Source organism: Sorex araneus, chromosome 10 (genome assembly GCF_027595985.1).
Source record: "Sorex araneus isolate mSorAra2 chromosome 10, mSorAra2.pri, whole genome shotgun sequence".
Taxonomy (NCBI): domain Eukaryota; kingdom Metazoa; phylum Chordata; class Mammalia; order Eulipotyphla; family Soricidae; genus Sorex; species Sorex araneus.
Window position 1 is genome coordinate 2,784,161 of NC_073311.1, and position 19,527 is coordinate 2,803,687.

The following is a 19,527-nucleotide window of genomic DNA, read 5'->3' on the forward strand; positions in this document are numbered from 1 at the left end:
AAAAATAGGTCTGCTTTCTGATGCTGACTCATGTGAACAGCCTTGACACAGTCTTGCCAAGTAAGCAGCCAGTCCCGTCCTCTTCAGCTCTTTCCCCAGGGCTGCTGCTGAGGCTCACTGCACAGCCCCGGGACAGCCCTGAAACGGATCTCAAATTCCTGAAATCCTGAGTAAAGTCACCAAACAAGTGCCTGGGTCACTGTGATGCGGGGGGAGGCACCATCCCTACAGGGGTCAGGAAAGAGAAGTCCAATTTAGCGCCTCACCCCCTATGGCTGGTCTACCCATAGATGGCTCCTGAAGGGAGTGGTGGGATGCAAGTTTCTCCGAACCGAAGAGCTCAGAACACAGACACCTCTCTCCCTGAAGGAAACTCACTGGGAAAGTGTGCCCACACCAATCAAGCTCGAGCACCACTCCCAAGTACAGCCACTCCCAAAGGCAGGCATTGTGGGTCACAGGACAGGCCTGGCTGCAGACAGCTAACCCAGGGTGTTGGGTCTCTGCAGCTCCAGAACAAAAACCCACACCCACAGCTTCGCCAGAAAGGTAACTTGGGGGGGAGGGGAGGAGGTATACTGTGATTCTTGGTGGTGGAATATGTGCACTGGTGAAGGGATGGGTGTTCAAGCATTGTATAACTGAGACTTCAAACTGAAAGCTTTGTAACTTTCTTTCCACATGGTGATTCAATAAAAGAATAATTTTTTAAAATAAATAAATTAATTAATAAAACAAAAATAAAACAAAAACAACTTTAAAAAAAAAAAGAAAGGTAACTTGGTAACACAGCTGCTCTGGCCTGGCCAGGCTGCCACAGTCCGTAGGTGAGACAATAGGTCCCATATTTATTGTTGTTTTGGGCCTTAGGGGCCACACCCGGGAGTGCTCAAGGCTTATTCCTGGCTCTGTGCTCAGGAATCACGCTGGTGGTGCTGGGAATATATTCGGTGCCCCAGATTCAAACAATGGCTGGCCATGTGCAAGGCAAAAGCCTTAAGTCCTGTACTAGCTCTCCAAAGTCAGCCTCAGTCATCTAAAATGCAAATGTCTGACCTTGTAGACATTTGCATGTGCACAGACTGATAAATCTGAACACCCCCGTCCTTGCCCCACCCCTGACACACACATACACAGACACTCACACACACATTTGTGGAAGGGGCATCTTTCAGGTTCTGCAACTGTTGGTTCCTGTTTTACTCCATCCACCCACTGCCAGGTTCCTGTCCAGGGCTAGAGGCTCTCGGAGACTAACCCTCTTGTTGCCCTTGTCCCACCATCCCTCCCCACCTCCTTTCCCCTCCTGCCCCCATCCAGACTCTCCCATAGCTTATCACATTCCTTTCTGATGGGTTTTGGCACTGAGCTGTGTAGGACACTACCAGCAATCAGATCAACTCATCAGAGAAAATAAACTGGATTTATTTCTGCTGTTCCAGAAAATTCTGAAACAGATGCCAGCCTTTCTGAACACATACCAGCCTCCACCCAGAAGAACTCCTCTACCTTGCAGTTAATTTATCCATCACCTACTAGCTGGTAAATCTTTTCCCCTATGTTTTTATGTATCATGGCTGCAATTTACTCCCAGGTACTATAGAAGGAAGGAAAAAGGAACTATCTCACATACATTCTGAGGGAACAGCCAAATCAGGTCTACCCAAGAGTTTCAACACACTCTAAGTGACATAAATTAATCGATAATACTGGGTCCAAAATATCACAGCTACAACTACAGACACAGATCCCTGTCCACTGGACAGTTCAAATCACTAAAAGCAGCAGAGCTTCTTTTGCTAAAGTTCTATGAAGTCTATGAAGGACACGCCAGATGTGTGTTAATATTAATTAAAGTCATAGGAACTTATGTTCCTATAAACTAAAGTCATAATACCCTCCTAACAAACTAGCAGATAATAAATCACAGAGGCATACAGAGTTGGGATTTTGTTATTTTTGTGGGGCAGTGGGAAAGGAAGTTGGTGATATAGTTTTCCCTGTCTCCTCAGGAAAAGAGAAACCTTATTATTGCCCAGAAAGGTTCAGTTTGTTTTTCTTTTGTTTGTTTTGCAGTCCCGGGGACTGAACCAGTGCCTGACACCTGCAAGTCAAGACTCTCCCACTGAGCCACAGCCCTGACCCTCCCCTGCAGAGTTCCTGATTCTCCAAAGATGGCAAGAAGTGTCCCAAAGTGAAATTTCAGAAGGAAGAAGTCCACACCAAGGCATCCACTGTTCTGTGACTCAGAAAATGACAGCCTTCTGCATGAGTCACCGAGAATAGACCTGGGAGGGCCTCGGGCACAGGTGGAGCGCATTCCTGATAAACTAGCAGATGTCTGAGGGGAACCCACGGCCAGCAGCCCACAAGCCAGGCGCTGTCCCCTGGCCCCACGCCTGGCCTGATAAACCGCCTTCTCCAGGCCACCCCTCAGCCATGTCCTGCTCTGCTGCTGCTCAAGACAGCTTAGGGGCACAGTGGGACCCCGACACAGATGGGGGACCTAAAAAGGATGGTGTCTTCTGTGTAACGACCCTCAATAAGTTTCTCGTCAGGGCAGGAGGGATAGTACAAGAGCAGATGCTTGCTTGACTTGCATGCAGCCGACCAGGGTTTGATCTCCAGCATCCCATATGGTCCCCCAAGCACCACTAGGAGTAATTCCTGAGCATAGAGCCAGGAGTAGCTCCTGAACACAACCAGGGGTGGTCCTCTGCAAAAAAATAAATAAATGAAAAGAAATAAATGAAGTTCTCATCACCCATGATGCTCTGTTCTAAGGCCACTTCACTCTACACAGCGAACAACTCTTTGACTCACCATCGACTTCAACAGCGATGGGGATGAGGCCAGCCTGGAAATTTCCAACTTCTCCATCTAAAGCATCTGAGACTCCTTTTGAGTCTGTCCAGCACGAAAAACTGAGTTTAACTATGGAAGGGGAAGTTAACTTCTTTAGTATTTAAATTCCTTAAGATTCTTTAAGCAGTTGACATGAACACCTGACTGTTCTGCTGGTCCTTGGACCACACCCAGTGGTGCTCAGGGCTGCCCCTGGGGGGGCTCTATGGGGGTACTGCGGATAGGACCCAGGTCAGCCTGGGTCAACCGTACAGGCAGGTGCTTTACCTACTTGGTCTCCAACCCAATAAATTTTTATGTCTAAGCATATATAGATTTTTTGTTTATTTTTAATTTTTAGGACACAACCGGGCATGCTCAGACCTTACCCTCCTGGCTCTGTGCTCAAGAACAATATGGGATGTCAGGGATCAAACCCAGGTCCTCTGTGTGGAAGGCAAACACCCGACTTGCTGTACTATCTCTCCAGCCCCACTTACAGAGATTTTTAAAATAGGATTTACTGAACCACTAAAAACAGCGTGACAAAATACGAGGACTCTCGCATTGCTTAAATTCAAGTGGCCGATTAAGGGGCTCTGTCCATCACCTGCTCTGCCGGAGCACATGATTCTCTAAGAGGGAGGCTCCCCAAATAATGTGGGGTGATGTTCTTATACCCTAACACTGAAAGAGCACATATATTTACAGATAGTATGTCTCAGGTGCCGGCAAAGATGACATCACTCTGGACTTTAAGAGCAGGAGCTGGACAAAGATGCCCTTTTAAAGATTTTTTGCAGATTGGTAATCATTCTCCTAAACAAACAGCACCCGGCCAACGGGCTAGTCCTGCAGGGACACTGGACAGGCTTCTCTTGCTTCCTGGACAGGATGGCCAGGCGGGCACAGAGATCTGAAGATTAGGGCCAGCAGCTTCCATTTCCACTTAGCTCCGCTCACACACCCATCAGAACACAAGCAAGCCCTCCAGAAGGGGGCCGGCACACTGCCTCTGAGGGTCTGAGACGCAGTAAGTGTGGCCACTCCGGAGACTCCGGGTGTCACTGTTTTGTTTTTCCTTCTGATGGGCTGCCAACCCCTTCAGAATAGTCTGCTTCCCCCGCCCGCGAGAAAACACACACACATACACACAGACACAAATATACACCCGAAGAAAAAAACACACCAAAGTTCCAGGAACACACACACAAACATATAGAAGGTCCCAGGGAGGACACACATACAACACACACACACACACACACACACACACACACACACACACAGTCTCATGGATATACACACACAGACACACCCAAAGTCCCAGGGATACACGGACACACCCCAAAGTTCCAGGGACACCTCGTACACACACACACACACACACACACACACACACACTCTAAAGAGCACAGGGGCGCACACAACTACACATACAAAAGAAAACTACAAACATCAAAGCCTGGGGAATACACACGCGAGCGCACGCACAGTCCATACACCAACACACGTCCACACACATCCCCCCCAAGTCCCAAAGATACACACACACAGAGACACACCCGCAAGTCCCCGGGCCGCGGCGAGGCTCTGGGGGTCGAGGTGGAGAAGTGCGCAGAGTTCGCGACGGCGCCAGCGACCCCCTCTGCACCCGAAGTGCCAAGGAAGAACCAACGCGGGGCCAAGGGCACCGTCCCCCGGCCACGTGGAAGCCGCTGCGGAGACCCTCGACAGTCCGGCGCACCCCCGGGGTCCCTCGCTCGCGTGCCCGCCGCCCAGCCAGGTGCTCGCTACCTGGCGCGCCCGTCTGCCTTTGTGCGGCGCGTCCCCGCACGCGCTGGGGAACCGGGACCCGGGAGCCGCCCGCGCCCCGGGACCCCGCAGCCCGGAGGGTGCTGGGCCCGCGCCCCACACCCCCCACGCGCGCTCCGAGGTCCGCGGCGCCCACCGCGGGCGCAGAGAAAGTTTCCCGGGGAGCCCCGGAGGGTGCGTGCCGGCCCCCGCCCCCCGCCCCGGGTGGGCACCCCGACTCACCATGGTGCCTGGTCGCGCCGCGGGGGCGCCTGCCGGGGAGCCGGGCCCGCGCCGCCGTCGCCGGGACCCAGTCGCAAAGTTGCTCGGCGTCGCCCCGCGGGCGCCCGACACCCAAGCGCTCGGCGCAGCCAATGGGCACCCCGGGGGCGCGCCGGCAGGGGCGGGGCGCGCGGCGGGCTCGGGACCGCGCGCTCGCGGGGCGGCGGGGCTGGACGCGGCGCGCGCTCGCGGCCACGGACGCCGCTCGGACTCGCGCCCCGGGCCGGACTCGAGCGCGGCGGGGCCGGGCGGCCTGGCCATAAATGGAGAAGTGGCGGCGCGCCCGGCCAATCGGCCGCGGGCCCGGCCGCGTCACTCCCCGGGGAGCCCGCCGCAGCCAACGGGCGCCGCCGCCGCGCCGGCCGGGGCCTCTGGGGCCTGTAGTCCCGCGCCGCGGCCCGCCCCGCGCCCCCGCCGGGGCCCCGACTCGCCCCCCGCGCCCCGCTCCTTCTAGCCGCCGGACGGAGCGAGCCCCCCTCGAGCACTTGGTCCGTATCGGAACGGTCCGATTTTCCGATAGTTTTTCTGTGTTTTGCACTTCTTTTTTTAAGAAGGAAATCTTTTATCAGCATAGAAGATCAGAGTGGTGGCCGCTGCCCAAAGGAAATCCTTTTTCTTTCCAACGTCTGGATTGTGAGGAAAGGCAAAAATATCACTTCCCCCGCCCCCTCCTTTTACCTGAATTTCCTTAGGAAACAAAGCAGGCCAGTTGGAGGAAGGGGATGGGGTTTGGATGGGGGAGAAGTCGCGCTTGCTGTGCGCGGAGCCCGTGGCACGGCAAAAGTAGAAAGAAAAGCACCACCCGCCGCGAGCAATGCTAATCTGGGGCATCAGCGCTGTAAACGGCATCATTCCCGCGGTGGCACTCGTCTTATTAGGCCCTTGCCTCACACAGACCACCTGGCTTGGGTCGCTGGCAAGGCTCTGGAGCCCCGCCAGGAGCAATCCCTGAGCTTAGAGCCAGGGTAAGTCCTGAGCACTGCTGAGCGTGTTCCCACACCAAACAAAAACCTGGACTGTCCTCCCAGGGTCTGTGGTGGGATTTTAAATTCTCCAAAGTATTGAAAACAAACCAAAACAAGGCAAAAAAAAAAAAAATCCCGTAAAGCTTAGTGACGTATAGCATGAGGGTCCTTTCCTGAGGGTCCTTTGCTGTACACAGGATCCTGGAAAAAATATTGAGAAAAAACTGTCTTGTCTAGGAGCTGTAGAGTTAGTACAGCAAAGGAAGGCACTTGTCTTGTGCATCGGAGCAGGGTTCAACCCCCAGCACTCCATATGGTTGCCTGAGTCAGGCTAGGAGTGATCCCTGAGCACAGAGCCAGCAGCAAGCCAGGAGCACCGTGGGCAAGGCCTCTTACCCCACCTCCACCACAGAACCATCTTGTCTAGAATGGCTACTAAGCAAGACCAGTAAAGTTGGGCCAGAGTGATAGTCCCATGGGGAGGGCATTTGCCTTGCATGCTGCCAACCTGTATTTAATCCCTGCATCACATATGGTCCCCAAAGCACCACCAGGAGTAATTTCTGAGTACAGAGCCAAGAATAACCCCTGAGATCACTAAGTCAATGATGGTTGGAGGAACCGCTAGGGATGGGAGATGTGTGCTGACAGTAGATAAAGGACCAAACATGGGGCTGGAATGATAGCACAGCGGGTAGGGTGTTTGTCTTGCACGAGGTCGACCCGGGTTCGATTCCTCCATCCCTCTCGGAGAGCCCGGCAAGCTACCGAGAGTATTGTGCCCGCACGGCAGAGCCTGGCAAGCTGCCCATGGAGTATTTGGTATGTCCAAAACAGTAACAACAAGTCTCACAATGGAGACGTTACTGGTGCCCGCTCGAGCAAATAGATGAACAACGGGGACGACAGTGCTACAAGTGCTATAATGCCCCAAAAATTATCTGCCATAGAGCAGGGGAAGAGTTAGGAAGGGAGTGGGGGGTTTCTAGAGACATTGGTGGTGGAAAATGTGCACTGGTGGAGGGATGGGTGTTCGATCATTGTATGACTGAAACTAAAACATGAAAGTTTTGTAATTGTATCTCACGGTGATTCAATTTAAAAAAAAAAAAGAAAATTTCACATTTATATATATAAAAAAAGTAACTTCTTGGGGCTGGAGCGATAGTACAGCGGGTAGGGCGTTTGCCTTGCACGCGGCCGACCTGGGTTCAATTCCCAGCATCCCATATGGTCCCCTGAGCACGGCCAGGGGTAATTCCTGAGTGCAGAGCCAGGAGTAACCCCTGTGCATCGCCAGGTGTGACCCAAAAAGAAAAAAAAAAAGTAACTTCTGAGCATCGCCAGGTATGACACCCACCCACAGACACATACACACACACAGAGAGAGAGAGAGAGAGAGAGAGAGAGAGAGAGAGAGAGAGAGAGAGAGAGAGAGAGAGAGAGAGAGAGTAAGGCAACCCAGTGGGATCTTTCCCTGTCATTAAAGAGGGAATTTCTGGGGTCAGAGCATAGTACAGCAGGTAGGGTGCTTACCTTGCCTGCAACTAACTTGGGTTAAATCACAGGCACCCCATATGGTCTCCCAAGTCTGCCAGGAATGATCCCTGAGTGCAGCCAAGAGTTAAGATTGAGCACAACCAGGTGTGACTCCCCATTCCCCCAGCCCCCAAAGGAAGCGCTGCCATGTTACAGCAGAAAAGAACCTGGAAGATATTGCAAAGTGAGAGAAACCAAGTCTGGAGATGGCGTGTCTGGTTCTTTTTGACGGAAGAGGGCGAGGCTGTCAGAGACAGAGAACAGGCCTGGGAGAGGGCGTTCCATGGGTGACAGTCTTCATGCTGGGCACTGAACATATTCTGGAACTGGCCAGCGGTGCGATTTGTCTGACTTTGTGAGTCCTCTAAAAACCACTGAACCACACCGTTAAAAAGTATCTTTTGGGATCTTGCTTTCATGTTTAGGGGCCACACCCAGTAATGTTTAGGGGCTACTTATAGCTCATTTTCCGAGGTTGCTCCAGCTGTGGATGTTGGGGCCCACACAAGGTCAGCGATTGGACCCAGGCTCCTGTCTGTCCAGGTGCATGCTACCTTTCTGAGCTAGCTCCCGGGTTCTGAAAAGGATGTTTAAGGGATTTCCTGCTGGTTGCTCTGCCATCCCAGATGAGGCTTGCCTCTGGCTGACATCACTGACCTATTCCAGGACAGGAGACCACCTACAAGGTGAGAGTCCCAGCAGCCTCCACACCTGAACTGCACCATATTAAGGGCCCACACTACAGTTCCTCAAGAATGGCTACATATGCAGCCATGTAACATATATGCAACAAATTACATACTGCTCACAGTTATGCTTTCCATCATTCTGGTGGAAGGGCAGAGAAGAAAGTAAGAAACCTTCAGCTTAATCCCTCAGCACCTTCCAGGGAGGTTATCTACAAAGACAACCCCCCCCCCACCCAGTACAACAAGAGAACTAGAAAACCAACAGGAATACACATAGAAGCCCATTAAGTTCAACAAGCAAAAACAGTATCACTGAAGATATAAACGAAAGAAACCAGCTCAGTAAATCTTCAATGTCTGTAGTGATACCATGATGAGGACGATGAATGAGTTCAAAGAAACAATAGCACAGGTAGTCAGCAAAGCCCAAGAAAGTGTGAGTTGAAATGAGAAAGCTACAATCAGAAGTGACAGAAATGAAGAGCATGGTAGGTGTCTAAAAGACTCAATAGAAGTTCCATGGCAGAATAACAGGATCTGAGAAAAAGGATCAATGAGCTCCAAGATGAGGAGTAAACTGCCAGAAGACAGCAAAAACTGGGAAATAGTCTGAAAAGAAACTAACAGCATACCAGAGAACTACACAATGAGTTCAAAAGAACAGTATAAGAATCATCGAAGTCCCTGAAGAACAGGAAGGCAAATATGGTGAAGAAACAATGCACTGTAGCACTGTCGTCTCATTGCTCATCGATTTGCTCGAGCAGGCACCAGTAACGTCTCCATTGTGAGACTTGTTACTGTTTTTGGCATATCGAGTACTCCACGGGTAGCTTGCCAGGCTCTGCTGTGCGGGCGGGATACTCTTGGTAGCTTGTCGGGCTCTCTGAGAGAGATGGAGGAATTGAACCCGGGTCGGCCACATGCAAGGCAAATGCCCTACCCTCTGTGCTATCGCTCCAGAATTATATATGCTTGCCAAGGGGGCAGGCTGTGGGATGGGAGGGACCCTGGGAACATTGGTGATAGAAAGGAGACACTGATGGTGGTATTAGGGTTGGAGCATTGTATTCCTGAAACAACTCTATTATGAACAACTTTGTAAATCAGTGTCTCAAGAAAACTTGAAAGACAGAAAGAGACAGAAGGAAAGAAAGAAAGAAAGAAAGAAAGAAAGAAAGAAGGAAAGAAAGAAAGAAAGAGAGAGAGAGAGGGAGGGAGGGAGGGAGGGAGGGGGGAGGGAGGGAGGAAGGAAGGAAGGAAGGAAGGAAGGAAGGAAGGAAGGAAGGAAGGAAGGAAGGAAGGAAGGAAGGAAGGAAGGAAGGAAGGAAGACCACTTCAATGCAGTTTCATGCTTAAGTGGGAAATTATGTTTTATGGAGGCGGGAGAGATAGTGCAGAGGCTGGGGTGCATGCCTTCCAAACAGCTGTCCCTGGATCTTTACCTGGCACCTCCAGGAGTGATCCCTGAGCACGGAACTGCAATAACCCCTGAGCATAGTTGGGAGTGGACCAAAATAAAAGCAAACAATCCCCCTGAGAACCTGTGTTTTATGGTTTATCAACTATACCTTCACTTTCTTAGTGAAAGAAAGTCAGGTCTGAATGTTTGCAGTGATCATCATTTTATCCAGTTTGCAGTTCATGTCATAGAATGCCTGGCAATATCAGAGAGCACAGGAGGCCTGCCCCACCAGCTTAGGTACTTTTTTAAATGCTAGACTTTCATATTTATTTATTTATTTATTTACTTATTTATTTATATGGGTTTGGGGCCACACTCAGCAGTGCTCAGGGCTTGAGTTTGGCAGGGCTTGGGAAACCATATGGGATTCTTGGGATAAAACCCAGGCCAGTCACTTACAATGCAAGCACCCTACCCTCTGTACTTTTGCTCCAGGCCCTCCAGTTTATAATTTTAAAGGGGGTATATCAGAAGAGAAGTTAAAGTAAGTCTTGGAAAGACAAGCAGCATAGTTATAGTGCACAGGGATTACCCTCTCTGTAGCTATAGTATGGGTTACAGAACTCCTCTGGCATTGTGTGGGTACAGGCTGGAAGCAACAGTGTTTGTTATGCTCTGGATATTAGCTCAGTCCCAATTCTTGAGTGATGTCAGGTCTCAGAGCAATGTCAGCTGCAAACTCTGATCCAATATTTCAGGGACCAGTGACGCAAGGTTACAAAGAGGGGAATTTGAGTTTTCAACCATGACAAGAAATCTCTCTTGGGTTGGATGTGATGTGTTGCTTAGCCACCTTGAGCCTCACTATAGCTGGTCAACTCTCATGGCTGGTCAACTCTCATTATGATTGGCTTGACACTGACTTCTGAGATGCAGAGTCCAAGACTGGTCCTCCTCAAGAAGAACCCTGGATATATAATACTGTAGATCTCTTTGTCATCCATAACAACCTCCCCACCCCAACGCTATCTAAAACCATCTCTTTCTTTTTTTATTATTTCATTGGATTAGCGTTTGAGATTGTTTTCCTTCTTGTGGTGCTGGGACCCAGGGTCTCACATAAGGCAGATGCTCTACAAACAAGGCAGAGCCACAAACCATGCACAGCATTTGACATATCTACAAATCATTTCCAAATGCCCTACTTTTATTTGCACTAATAATTATGAATCTCTGACCAGTCTCAAGAGGAATATTTGTGTATTTGGGGCGGGGGCAGGGTGGTGAGCACCTCCCAAGCAGGGCTCAGAGCATCCCCCCCCCTCAAAGGCACATCTGGTAATAGGACTTCCAACGTGGTAGTGCTGGGTGATCCCACTGCCATGCAGGGCTGGGAACCAAACCCATGGCCGTGTGCATGCCCTGAATTCCTAACTCTAATAGACAGACCTTTATGCATTGGTTGGCTTGGGGGCCACACCTACCATGTTCTGGGGCCATACCCTGTTCTGTGCTGGGACAGCCATCAGTGTGTTGCTGCAGCTTGAACCTGGGCCTCACACACTTACAGTCGCCAACCCTTCAATAAAGATACATGCCTCTGCTAACAATTCTTTTTTGTTTTTATTTGGGGGCCATCATACCCAGTGATGATCAAGATTACTCCTGGTTCAAAAATCACCCCTGGTGGTACTCAGGACCACATGAGATGCCGGGGATTACACCCGGGTCGGGCATGTGCAGGACAAGCCCCTTACTCACTGTATTATCTCTCCAGCCCCATGAATAAATTGGGAGGGTGAGTGTTTTTATTTTTGTTTTGTTTTGTTTTCTATTTGGGTCACATTCAGTGGTACTCAGGGATTACTCCTGGCTCTGTGATCAGGGATCACTCCTAGTGGGGGCTCAAGACATTCTGCATCGTTCTGGAAATGTTATCTCGGTTGGCTGCGTGCAAGGCAAACACCTTAGTCATGAACTGTCTCTCCAGCCCAATAAATTCTGACGTTTGAGCAGTAATTAGACTGTAAAATTCAGTGGCACATCAACCTGATTTTGAAGTCTGACCTTTTCACATAACTCACTGGGAAGTCTCATATTTTTTCACTCCAGTTTCCTTTTCTGTAAAGTAGATGTGATGGGGAAGGTGATGTGTATAGAAAAGGCCAGCAAGTGCTGCTTCCTTTCCCTTTCCCTTTCCCGTGTCTCCTAGGTGAGATCCACTGTGGCCCTGGATGATGGCAGACACATAGGACCTTGAACCTCGGGCCCAGACTTGGGGCCTCCTTGTGTGTGCCCCTTGGGAGAAGCAGTTTTCACCAGGGTCTCAAAGGGGCTATAGCACTTGATCGCTTTATCCTAGCACCTGCCTGGGACCTTTGTTCTCTGCCAGCGTTTTCTTGAGACTGAGGAGTAAAATTGAGCCTGCTACCACAGGGCGGGCACGGTGGCCGCTGGAGTTCCCAGCGCGGCCCCCACTGGCTCCCAGTTTGAACACAGTGGAGTAGGACCTACAGTTCCTGCTCACAGGAAGCATCCCTCACGCCTCACCTGCCTCAGCCCTGCCTTAGGGAGCTGCACTGTCGGCTCCAGGGAGGGCAGGAGCGTTCGTGGGGAGGTTTCCCTCCTGGCTTCTGCTTCCCCTAGTGAAAGTGATTGCCCCTCGCTGGCATTCTCTCCAAAGGCCTAGTTTGAACAACTTTATATAATTGCCCTAATTTTTTTTTGTCCAATTGTCTCCCCACCCTTTCCTCTCTCCTCACCTCAACACTTGCTCCAAAATTTCTTTTTCCTTTTCCCTTTCTGACAATGACTGGGAATCATGCTCACCTGGTCAAAGAGCTGCAACTTGGTTGTGGTACTGGGGATCCCAAAGAGCTGAGCCTTCAGGGTCACTCTGGCACGGGAGGGGGTGCCAAGGGCAAGCAGGCAGCTTTGCATGGCAGACACCAAGCTAGTCCTGAGTCTGGATTCTCTTTTTCATACTGGGTAGGGGAAGCTCCACACTGCCGGTGCTTGGCTTAGCGCTGGGGGCTTGGTCTGGCAGCACTAGGGGGCCACGCTGTGCTGGGAGGGGGCGCTGGAGTCCCTCTGCAAAGCATGCACGCTGGCCCTTGCCAGTTTCCGTCTTTTAAAAATCTGTTACCTTCTATTTAGGTGTGGTTTGGGCTGCACCTCCATTGCTCAAGGGTCACCCCTGACTCTGGCTCAGGGTTTATCCCTACTGGTGCCCGGGGAACACGCGGTGCCAGGAATGGATCTCACACCCAGGATAAGCAAGGCAAGCACCTCAGCCCTGCACAGCCTCTCTGACCCAATCTTCACCACCGGGGGTGGATGAGGGTAGGGCTGGGCCACATCCAGTGGTGTTCAGGGCTATTTGGGGCTTTGTGCTCTGAAGTCACCCAGTGGTGCTCAAGGGACCATTTGTAGTGCAGGGATTCTTGTCGGGGTTGGCCACGGGCAAGGCGAAAGCTTCACTCCTGTTCTGTCTCTCCAGCTCCAGTTTCTTTTCTTTTTCTTTAATTTTGGGGCCACACCTGGCTATTTTCAGGAGTCACTTCCAGGTAGACTGTGCAAGGCAAGTAATGCCTTACCTGCTGTTCTCTCTCTCTCCTCTAACTTTTTAAGAAGAATCTTCCCCTATTTTTTCAGATAACTCAGTTGTACATTACCATATAATTATTCAACTTTGAGGTCAGAGTAGCAATTAAATGGAAACAAAAATTGTAAAACTCCTTCTAGACACATGATGGAGCTAGTCAAATGAGACTTCAGACATACACGAACACCATCAGCTGAATTTTCCTCTGAGACAGTGTGAACTGGAGCAAAGGGGAAAAAACCAAGATGGATACAAAACACAGTTTCCCACTGGAATCTTCAGTGTAGTAAATTACAGTTTATACATTTTGGAAAATAATCAGCAATGAAATTGGTTTCCATGTCAGTATAATTAAAAAAGCACTCAGAAAGCATTAACAATGAAAGAAAAATTTGTTAGTGCCAGAGAGATAGTGCAGCAGGGAAGGAGTTGGCCTGGCATGTAGCCAATCTGGGCTCAGTCCCCTGCATCACATATGATTCCGCTCCATGCCCCACAAGGAGTGATCCCTGAGCATAGCCCAGTGTGAAGTAAGGGAAGAAAGAAAGAGAGAAAGAAAGAAAGAAAGAAAGAAAGAAAGAAAGAAAGAAAGAAAGAAAGAAAGAAAGAAAGAAAGAAAGAAAGAAAGAAAGAAAGAAAATGAAAAAGAGAAAGAGGGAGAGGGAGAGGGAGAGGGAGGGAGAGAAGGAGAGAGGAAGGAAGGAAGGAAGGTAGGAAGGAAGGAGTTTTAATGAGAAAAATTAGGTTAGAACTGTACTAAAAAGACTAATGAAAATGGCATGTGTCACATCTATGTGAAGTTCCTATGTCATCACTCAATTATGAAAGCTTTGTAACTGTAGGTTCAGTAAACATAGCTATTGAGCCAGGTGTTTAAAGTGCAATCACTGTCATCCCGTTGCTCATCGACTTGTTCAAGTGGGCACCAGTAATGTCTCCATGTGAGACTTGTTGTTACTGTTTTTGGCATATCAGATATGCCATGGGTGCTTGCCAGGCTCTGCCATGTGGGCAAGATACTCTTGGTAGCTTGCCTGGCTCTCCGAGAGGGGTGGAGGAATCGAAATACTCTAGTTAATCCCACTTACAAGCCCAGTAATTTTATCTGTAGTAAGAAGAAAAGTTGAGAAATTGCAGTAATTTGCCTCCATTCTCACCCATCTCCTGTGCAGCAAATCTGTAAGATAGCCTCACTCTGAAGCAAACTCATTTTTACTAAGTAGCGACTCTGTGCTTGGAAGGCTCAACTAAAGAAATTTCCTGAACACAGTCTCAGTATGAATAGAAACTCACAGACTATCATCCCCAGCACCTTTGCACACCGCGGCTCCAGAATACATTGTTAGTGTTTTTACGTGACATAAAGATCACATTTAAATGGAGAACCTCCCTCAACTCTAAACATTGATTGGTAACATGATAATATTGATCTGTGAATATTATCTTCAGCAGTTGAATAATATTAAAATGATGCTACTTCTGATGACTGTAAAAGACAAAAATTATTTGACTGGACTATATTAAACTAAGAAGCTTCTGCACCTCAAAAGAAAAGTGACCAAAATGCAGAAAGAATCCACGGAGTGGGAAAAATTATATATCCAATACCCATCAGATAAGGGGTTAATATCCAGAGACACACGACACTGGTAGAACTTTCAAGAAAAAGCCTCTTACCCCATCAAAAAATGGGGAGAAGAAATTAACACAAACTTCCTCAAAAAAAGAAATAAAAATGGCCAAAAGGCACATGAAAAATGCTCTACATCACTAATCATCAGGGAGATGCAAGTCAAAACAACAATGAGATATCATCTCACACCACAGAGACTGGCCCACATAAAAAAGAACAAGAACAACCAGTGCTGGTGTGGATATGGGAGAAAGGGACTCTCATTCATTGTTGGTGGGAATGAACCACTGACTGGTTCGGCCTTTTTGGAAAAAAATATGAGCATTCCTCACAAACTAGAAATTGAGCTTTCATATGATCAAGCATATATCTTTGGATATATCTTTCTGAGAATATATCCCTGGGTGCAAAAAAAAAACACAGTAGAAATGACATTTGCACTTGTATATTCATTACAGCATGGTTTACTGTATTTTATTTTATTTTATTTTACTTTATTATAGCCAGAATCTGAAAACAACCCAAGTGCCCGAGAACAGATGACTGGTTAAAGAAACTATGGTACATATACATAATGCAATACTATACAGCTGTTAGAAGGATGAAGTCATAAAATTTGCTTTTAAGTGGATGGACATGGGGAGTATCATGCTAAGTGAAATAAATCAGAAAGAGAGGGACAGACATAGAATGACTGCACTCATTTGTGGAATATAAAATAACGTAGTATGAGACTAACACTCAAGGACAAAGGCCAGAGAATTGCTCCAGGGTTGGAAGCCTGTCTCATGAGCTAGGGGGAGAAGGCAGCGGAGATAGAGAAGGGATCACTAAGTCAACGATGGATGGAGGGATCGCTCGGGATGGGAGATGTGTGCTGAAAGTAGACAAGGGACCAAACATGATGATCTCTCAGTATCTGTACTGAAAACCATAATACCCAAAAGTAGAGAGAGGGGCTGGAGCACATCGGGTAGGGCGTTTGCCTTGCACGCAGCCGACCATGTTTCTATTCCCAGCATCCCATATGGTCCCCTGAGCACCGCCAGAGGCGATTTCTGAATGCATGAGCCAGGAGTAATCCCTGTGCATCGCCAGGTGTGACCCAAAAAGCAATAATAATAATAATAATAATGATAATAATAATAATAATAATAATAAAAACAAAAGTAGAGAGAGAGTAAGAAGAAAAATGCCTGCCATAGAGATAGGGGGAGAGGGAAGATGGGGTGGTAGGAGGGATACTGGGGATATTAGTAGTGGAAAATGTACACTGGCAGAGAAATGGGTGTTCAATCATTGTGTGCCTGGAACTCAATCATGAAAGCTTTGTATCTCATGATGATTCAATAAAAAATTATTTTATTGAAATAAAAGAATTATTTCACCAAAATAAATAGCAGAAACTGTTTAAAATACTTGAGTTGATAGCTTACTAAATGTTTGTTTATATGTTTTCTCTGATTAAAGGCTATGTTATTTATTTTTTCCAACTTAAACATGATTATTTTATGGGGTCACACCTGACTATACTCAGGATTTACCCTTGGCTCTGCATTCAGGGATCACTCCTGCAGGGTTCTGGGGACCAAAAAGGGTGCCAGGGATCAAAACTGGGTTGGCCATGTGCAAGGCAAATGCCTTACACACTCTGCCACCCCCCCCCAGTATATTTTTTTATATTTAGAAGATACATTCCAACATTTCTATAGGTTTAAAGTTTAATTATGATTAAATAGGGACCAAGGAGATGGTCCAAAGAATCAAGCACATGCTTTGCATGGGGGAGGCCTAAATTCTGTTCCTATTGTGGTTCCCCAAATGCCAAAAAACCTTCCACCTCCCCCCCCCCCCCGCCCCCGCACACACAAACATCACACACCAGCAAAGACTAAGTGATGAACACTACTACTTAAGTTGTTCCAAGTGGGATCAGAGCGATAGTACAGAGGGTAGGGCAATTGTCTTGCATTGGTTCAATCCCCAGCAACCCATATGACACACAGAGCACTTCCAGATGTAATTCCTGAGTTCAGAGCCAGGATTAACCCCTGAGCATTGCTGGGTGTGACCCTAAAACAAAAATGAAAATAAAAGCAAAGAAAAAATATTGTTCCATGTGGATCAATAGAAAGTCAGCTTTACAAATAAGTGGATTTCCTGGGTCAACTCAAGTTCAAACGTTGGTTTTCTTTCTTACTGATCTTATTAGACTTGGTGGGATGTTTTTGTAATTTGGCCACACCCAGCTGTGTTCAGGATTTACTCTTGCTTTTGTGTTCAGGGATTACTCCTGGCGGGGCTTGGGAGACTTTATGTAGTGACAGGGATGGAACCAGGGTTGGTAGCATGCAGAGCAATCGACTTAACCTCTATTCTACCTCTCCAGCCTTTGTGTATTCTTGTAAATCATTTTTTATCTGGGTTGTTATCTCAGGGCAGGGATGTACAGGACAGCAAATGCATTAAAAAGGCTGAAAAATGACTGCTCAAACCAGGCTTTCTTTTATGCTCAGAGAGACTTTTTTAAGCTTGAAGGAAGGCTTTTCTGAGGTAAAATTGCATGCTCCACTGCCCTTTGAAAATATACTTGACATGAGGCCGCGGTGCCCACGTGCTTCTGGCCACTCTGTAAACAGGAGAGAGGGCTGTACTCAATGAGAGCCTTGTGGGCCATGGGATGACTCAGCTAGACATCATGGCACTGGACTACTCTATCTGGGACATTCTCTGTTTTTTTCTGTTTCACTCTAGTTCATTCCATTTTTTGGATGCCCCTTGTCTCCTGTTTGGGGGAGCTGGTGGTGGTTGTTGCGTGGCCGGGTCTATTCTCATGTGGCTGTGCTGTGGTGCTTGTCTGAGGTCATGTGCTTTAACATTTTGGGGGTTTTGGCCCACACTCTGGTTCTCAAGGATCACTCCTGAAAGGTTTTGGGGACTGGACCCCTATAGTGTGCCAGAGATTGAACCCAGGTCAGGTGCAAGCAAGACAAGGGCCTTCCCACAGTGTGACATCTGCTCCTTTCCGGCCTTTTTAGCTCTGGTGGCTACACAGGCCTGGTGTGTGCCCCGTTTCTCCCTCCCTGCATCAGCAGGCGGAATCCCAGAGACTGCAAACTGCAGCTAAGGGGCGCATACGGCAGCAAGCTTACAAACGGGCCAGTTTCCAAGTGATCCCTGACTTCCCTGGTTGGGGGGTCCCCCACAGTGTTTGGGGCTGCTCCTGGTGCTGCTCAGGGACCAGTAGTGCTGGGGAGATCAAACCCAGGGCAGCTCATGTGCAAGCCATGTTCTCAACCACTAGAACATCATCCCCACTCACTGAAGAAGGCTCATTTATTTAAAGAATATTTACTCGATTTTTGATGAAAAAAATGTTTGGGCCACACCTGAATGTTCTCAGAGCTTACTCCTGGCTCCACACTCAATGGTTACTCCTGGAGGGGCACAGGAGACCATACATTGTGCTGGGGATTGAACCTGGGTCAGATACATGCAAGGCAAGCACCCTACTCACTATAAAATCTCTCTAGCCACTTACAGTTTAAATTATCTTTATTTTAGGCATCCTGATTGACAATACCGTTTCTGAATGGGCTTCATGCATACAACGTCCCAGCACTACACCCCCCCCACCACAGCATTCTCCACACCTATTCTCTCCCCCCACCCCCCACTGGGGTCAGCTCAGCTCTGTAGACCAGAGTCAGGGGCTGTGTCCTCTGGGCATGTGTTATTCCCTCATTGTGGTTCTTTATATCCCACATATGAGGGAGATCATTCTATATCTGCCCTTCTCCTGGCTAACTTCACTCATCAGGATAGTCTCCAAATTCACCCATGGAGTGGCACATTGCATGATTTTATCTTTTCTTCTTTTCTTTCTTTCTTTCTTTCTTTCTTTCTTTCTTTCTTTCTTTCTTTCTTTCTTTCTTTCTTTCTTTCTTTCTTTCTTTCTTTCTTTCTTTTCTTTCTTTCTTTCTTTCTTTCTTTCTTTCTTTCTTTCTTTCTTTCTTTCTTTCTTTCTTTCTTTCTTTCTTTCTTTCTTTCTTTCTTTCTTTCTTTCTTTCTTTCTTTCTTTCTTTCTTTCTTTCTTTCTTTCTTTCTTTCTTTCTTTCTTTCTTTCCTTCCTTCCTTTCGTTCTTTCTTCTTTTCTTTCTCACTTGCTTTCTTGCTTCCTGCTTACTCCTGCTTTGTGCTTAGGGATCACTCAGGGGACCATATAGGGTGCCAGAGATTGAACTAGTCTTGTCTGTGTGCATAACAAGTCCCTTAACTCCTGTCCTGTCTCCCCAGCTCCCGTACCCAATCTCTTAATTTATAGTTCTAAATCACAACTTCAGAATTTAATACCAATTCTCCATCCCTGCCAGCAGAGTTTACCAGCAAAAGTAAAAGTCTGGAAAAAAAGGGCAACTTTCTGATTTGGTTCAGACTTTTTACTCCTCATAAGAGTCATTTTCCTTGTCCAAAAAGATAATGATAACAATTGTACCCTTGTTTCTTATTTCTCCCATAGACTATGACTTCAACAAGTTCAATGAATGGAGTCATGTAAATGATTTAAAAAATGATCGTTGCATAGAATTTGCAGTATGAATTAAGCATTATTGAGGCTAAAGATCTATCATTTTGTACTTTAAATGAAAGTTTTCTTCTTGTTTATTCTAGGGCTTATGCTTCCTGTCCTCGCTGTTGGGTTTGGTGTCATACTTGACCTGTGGTCAGGGTTAGTGTTGGCTTGGGTCTTGAGCGTCACTCATGGTGAAGCT

General features: G+C 47.9%; 1 protein-coding gene across 1 annotated transcript in view; it reads right to left on the reverse strand.

The window, feature by feature from the left end:
* The window catches only part of MYO1E (myosin IE), a 187,602-nt gene extending 182,611 nt beyond the window's left edge, over positions 1–4,991 (reverse strand). The window contains exon 1 of the mRNA XM_055118462.1: positions 4,882–4,991. Coding sequence (XP_054974437.1) covers positions 4,882–4,884 — 3 coding nt within the window. The 5' untranslated portion in view covers positions 4,885–4,991. The remainder of the gene's footprint in view (positions 1–4,881) is intronic.
* Positions 4,992–19,527: the final 14,536 nt, after the last annotated feature.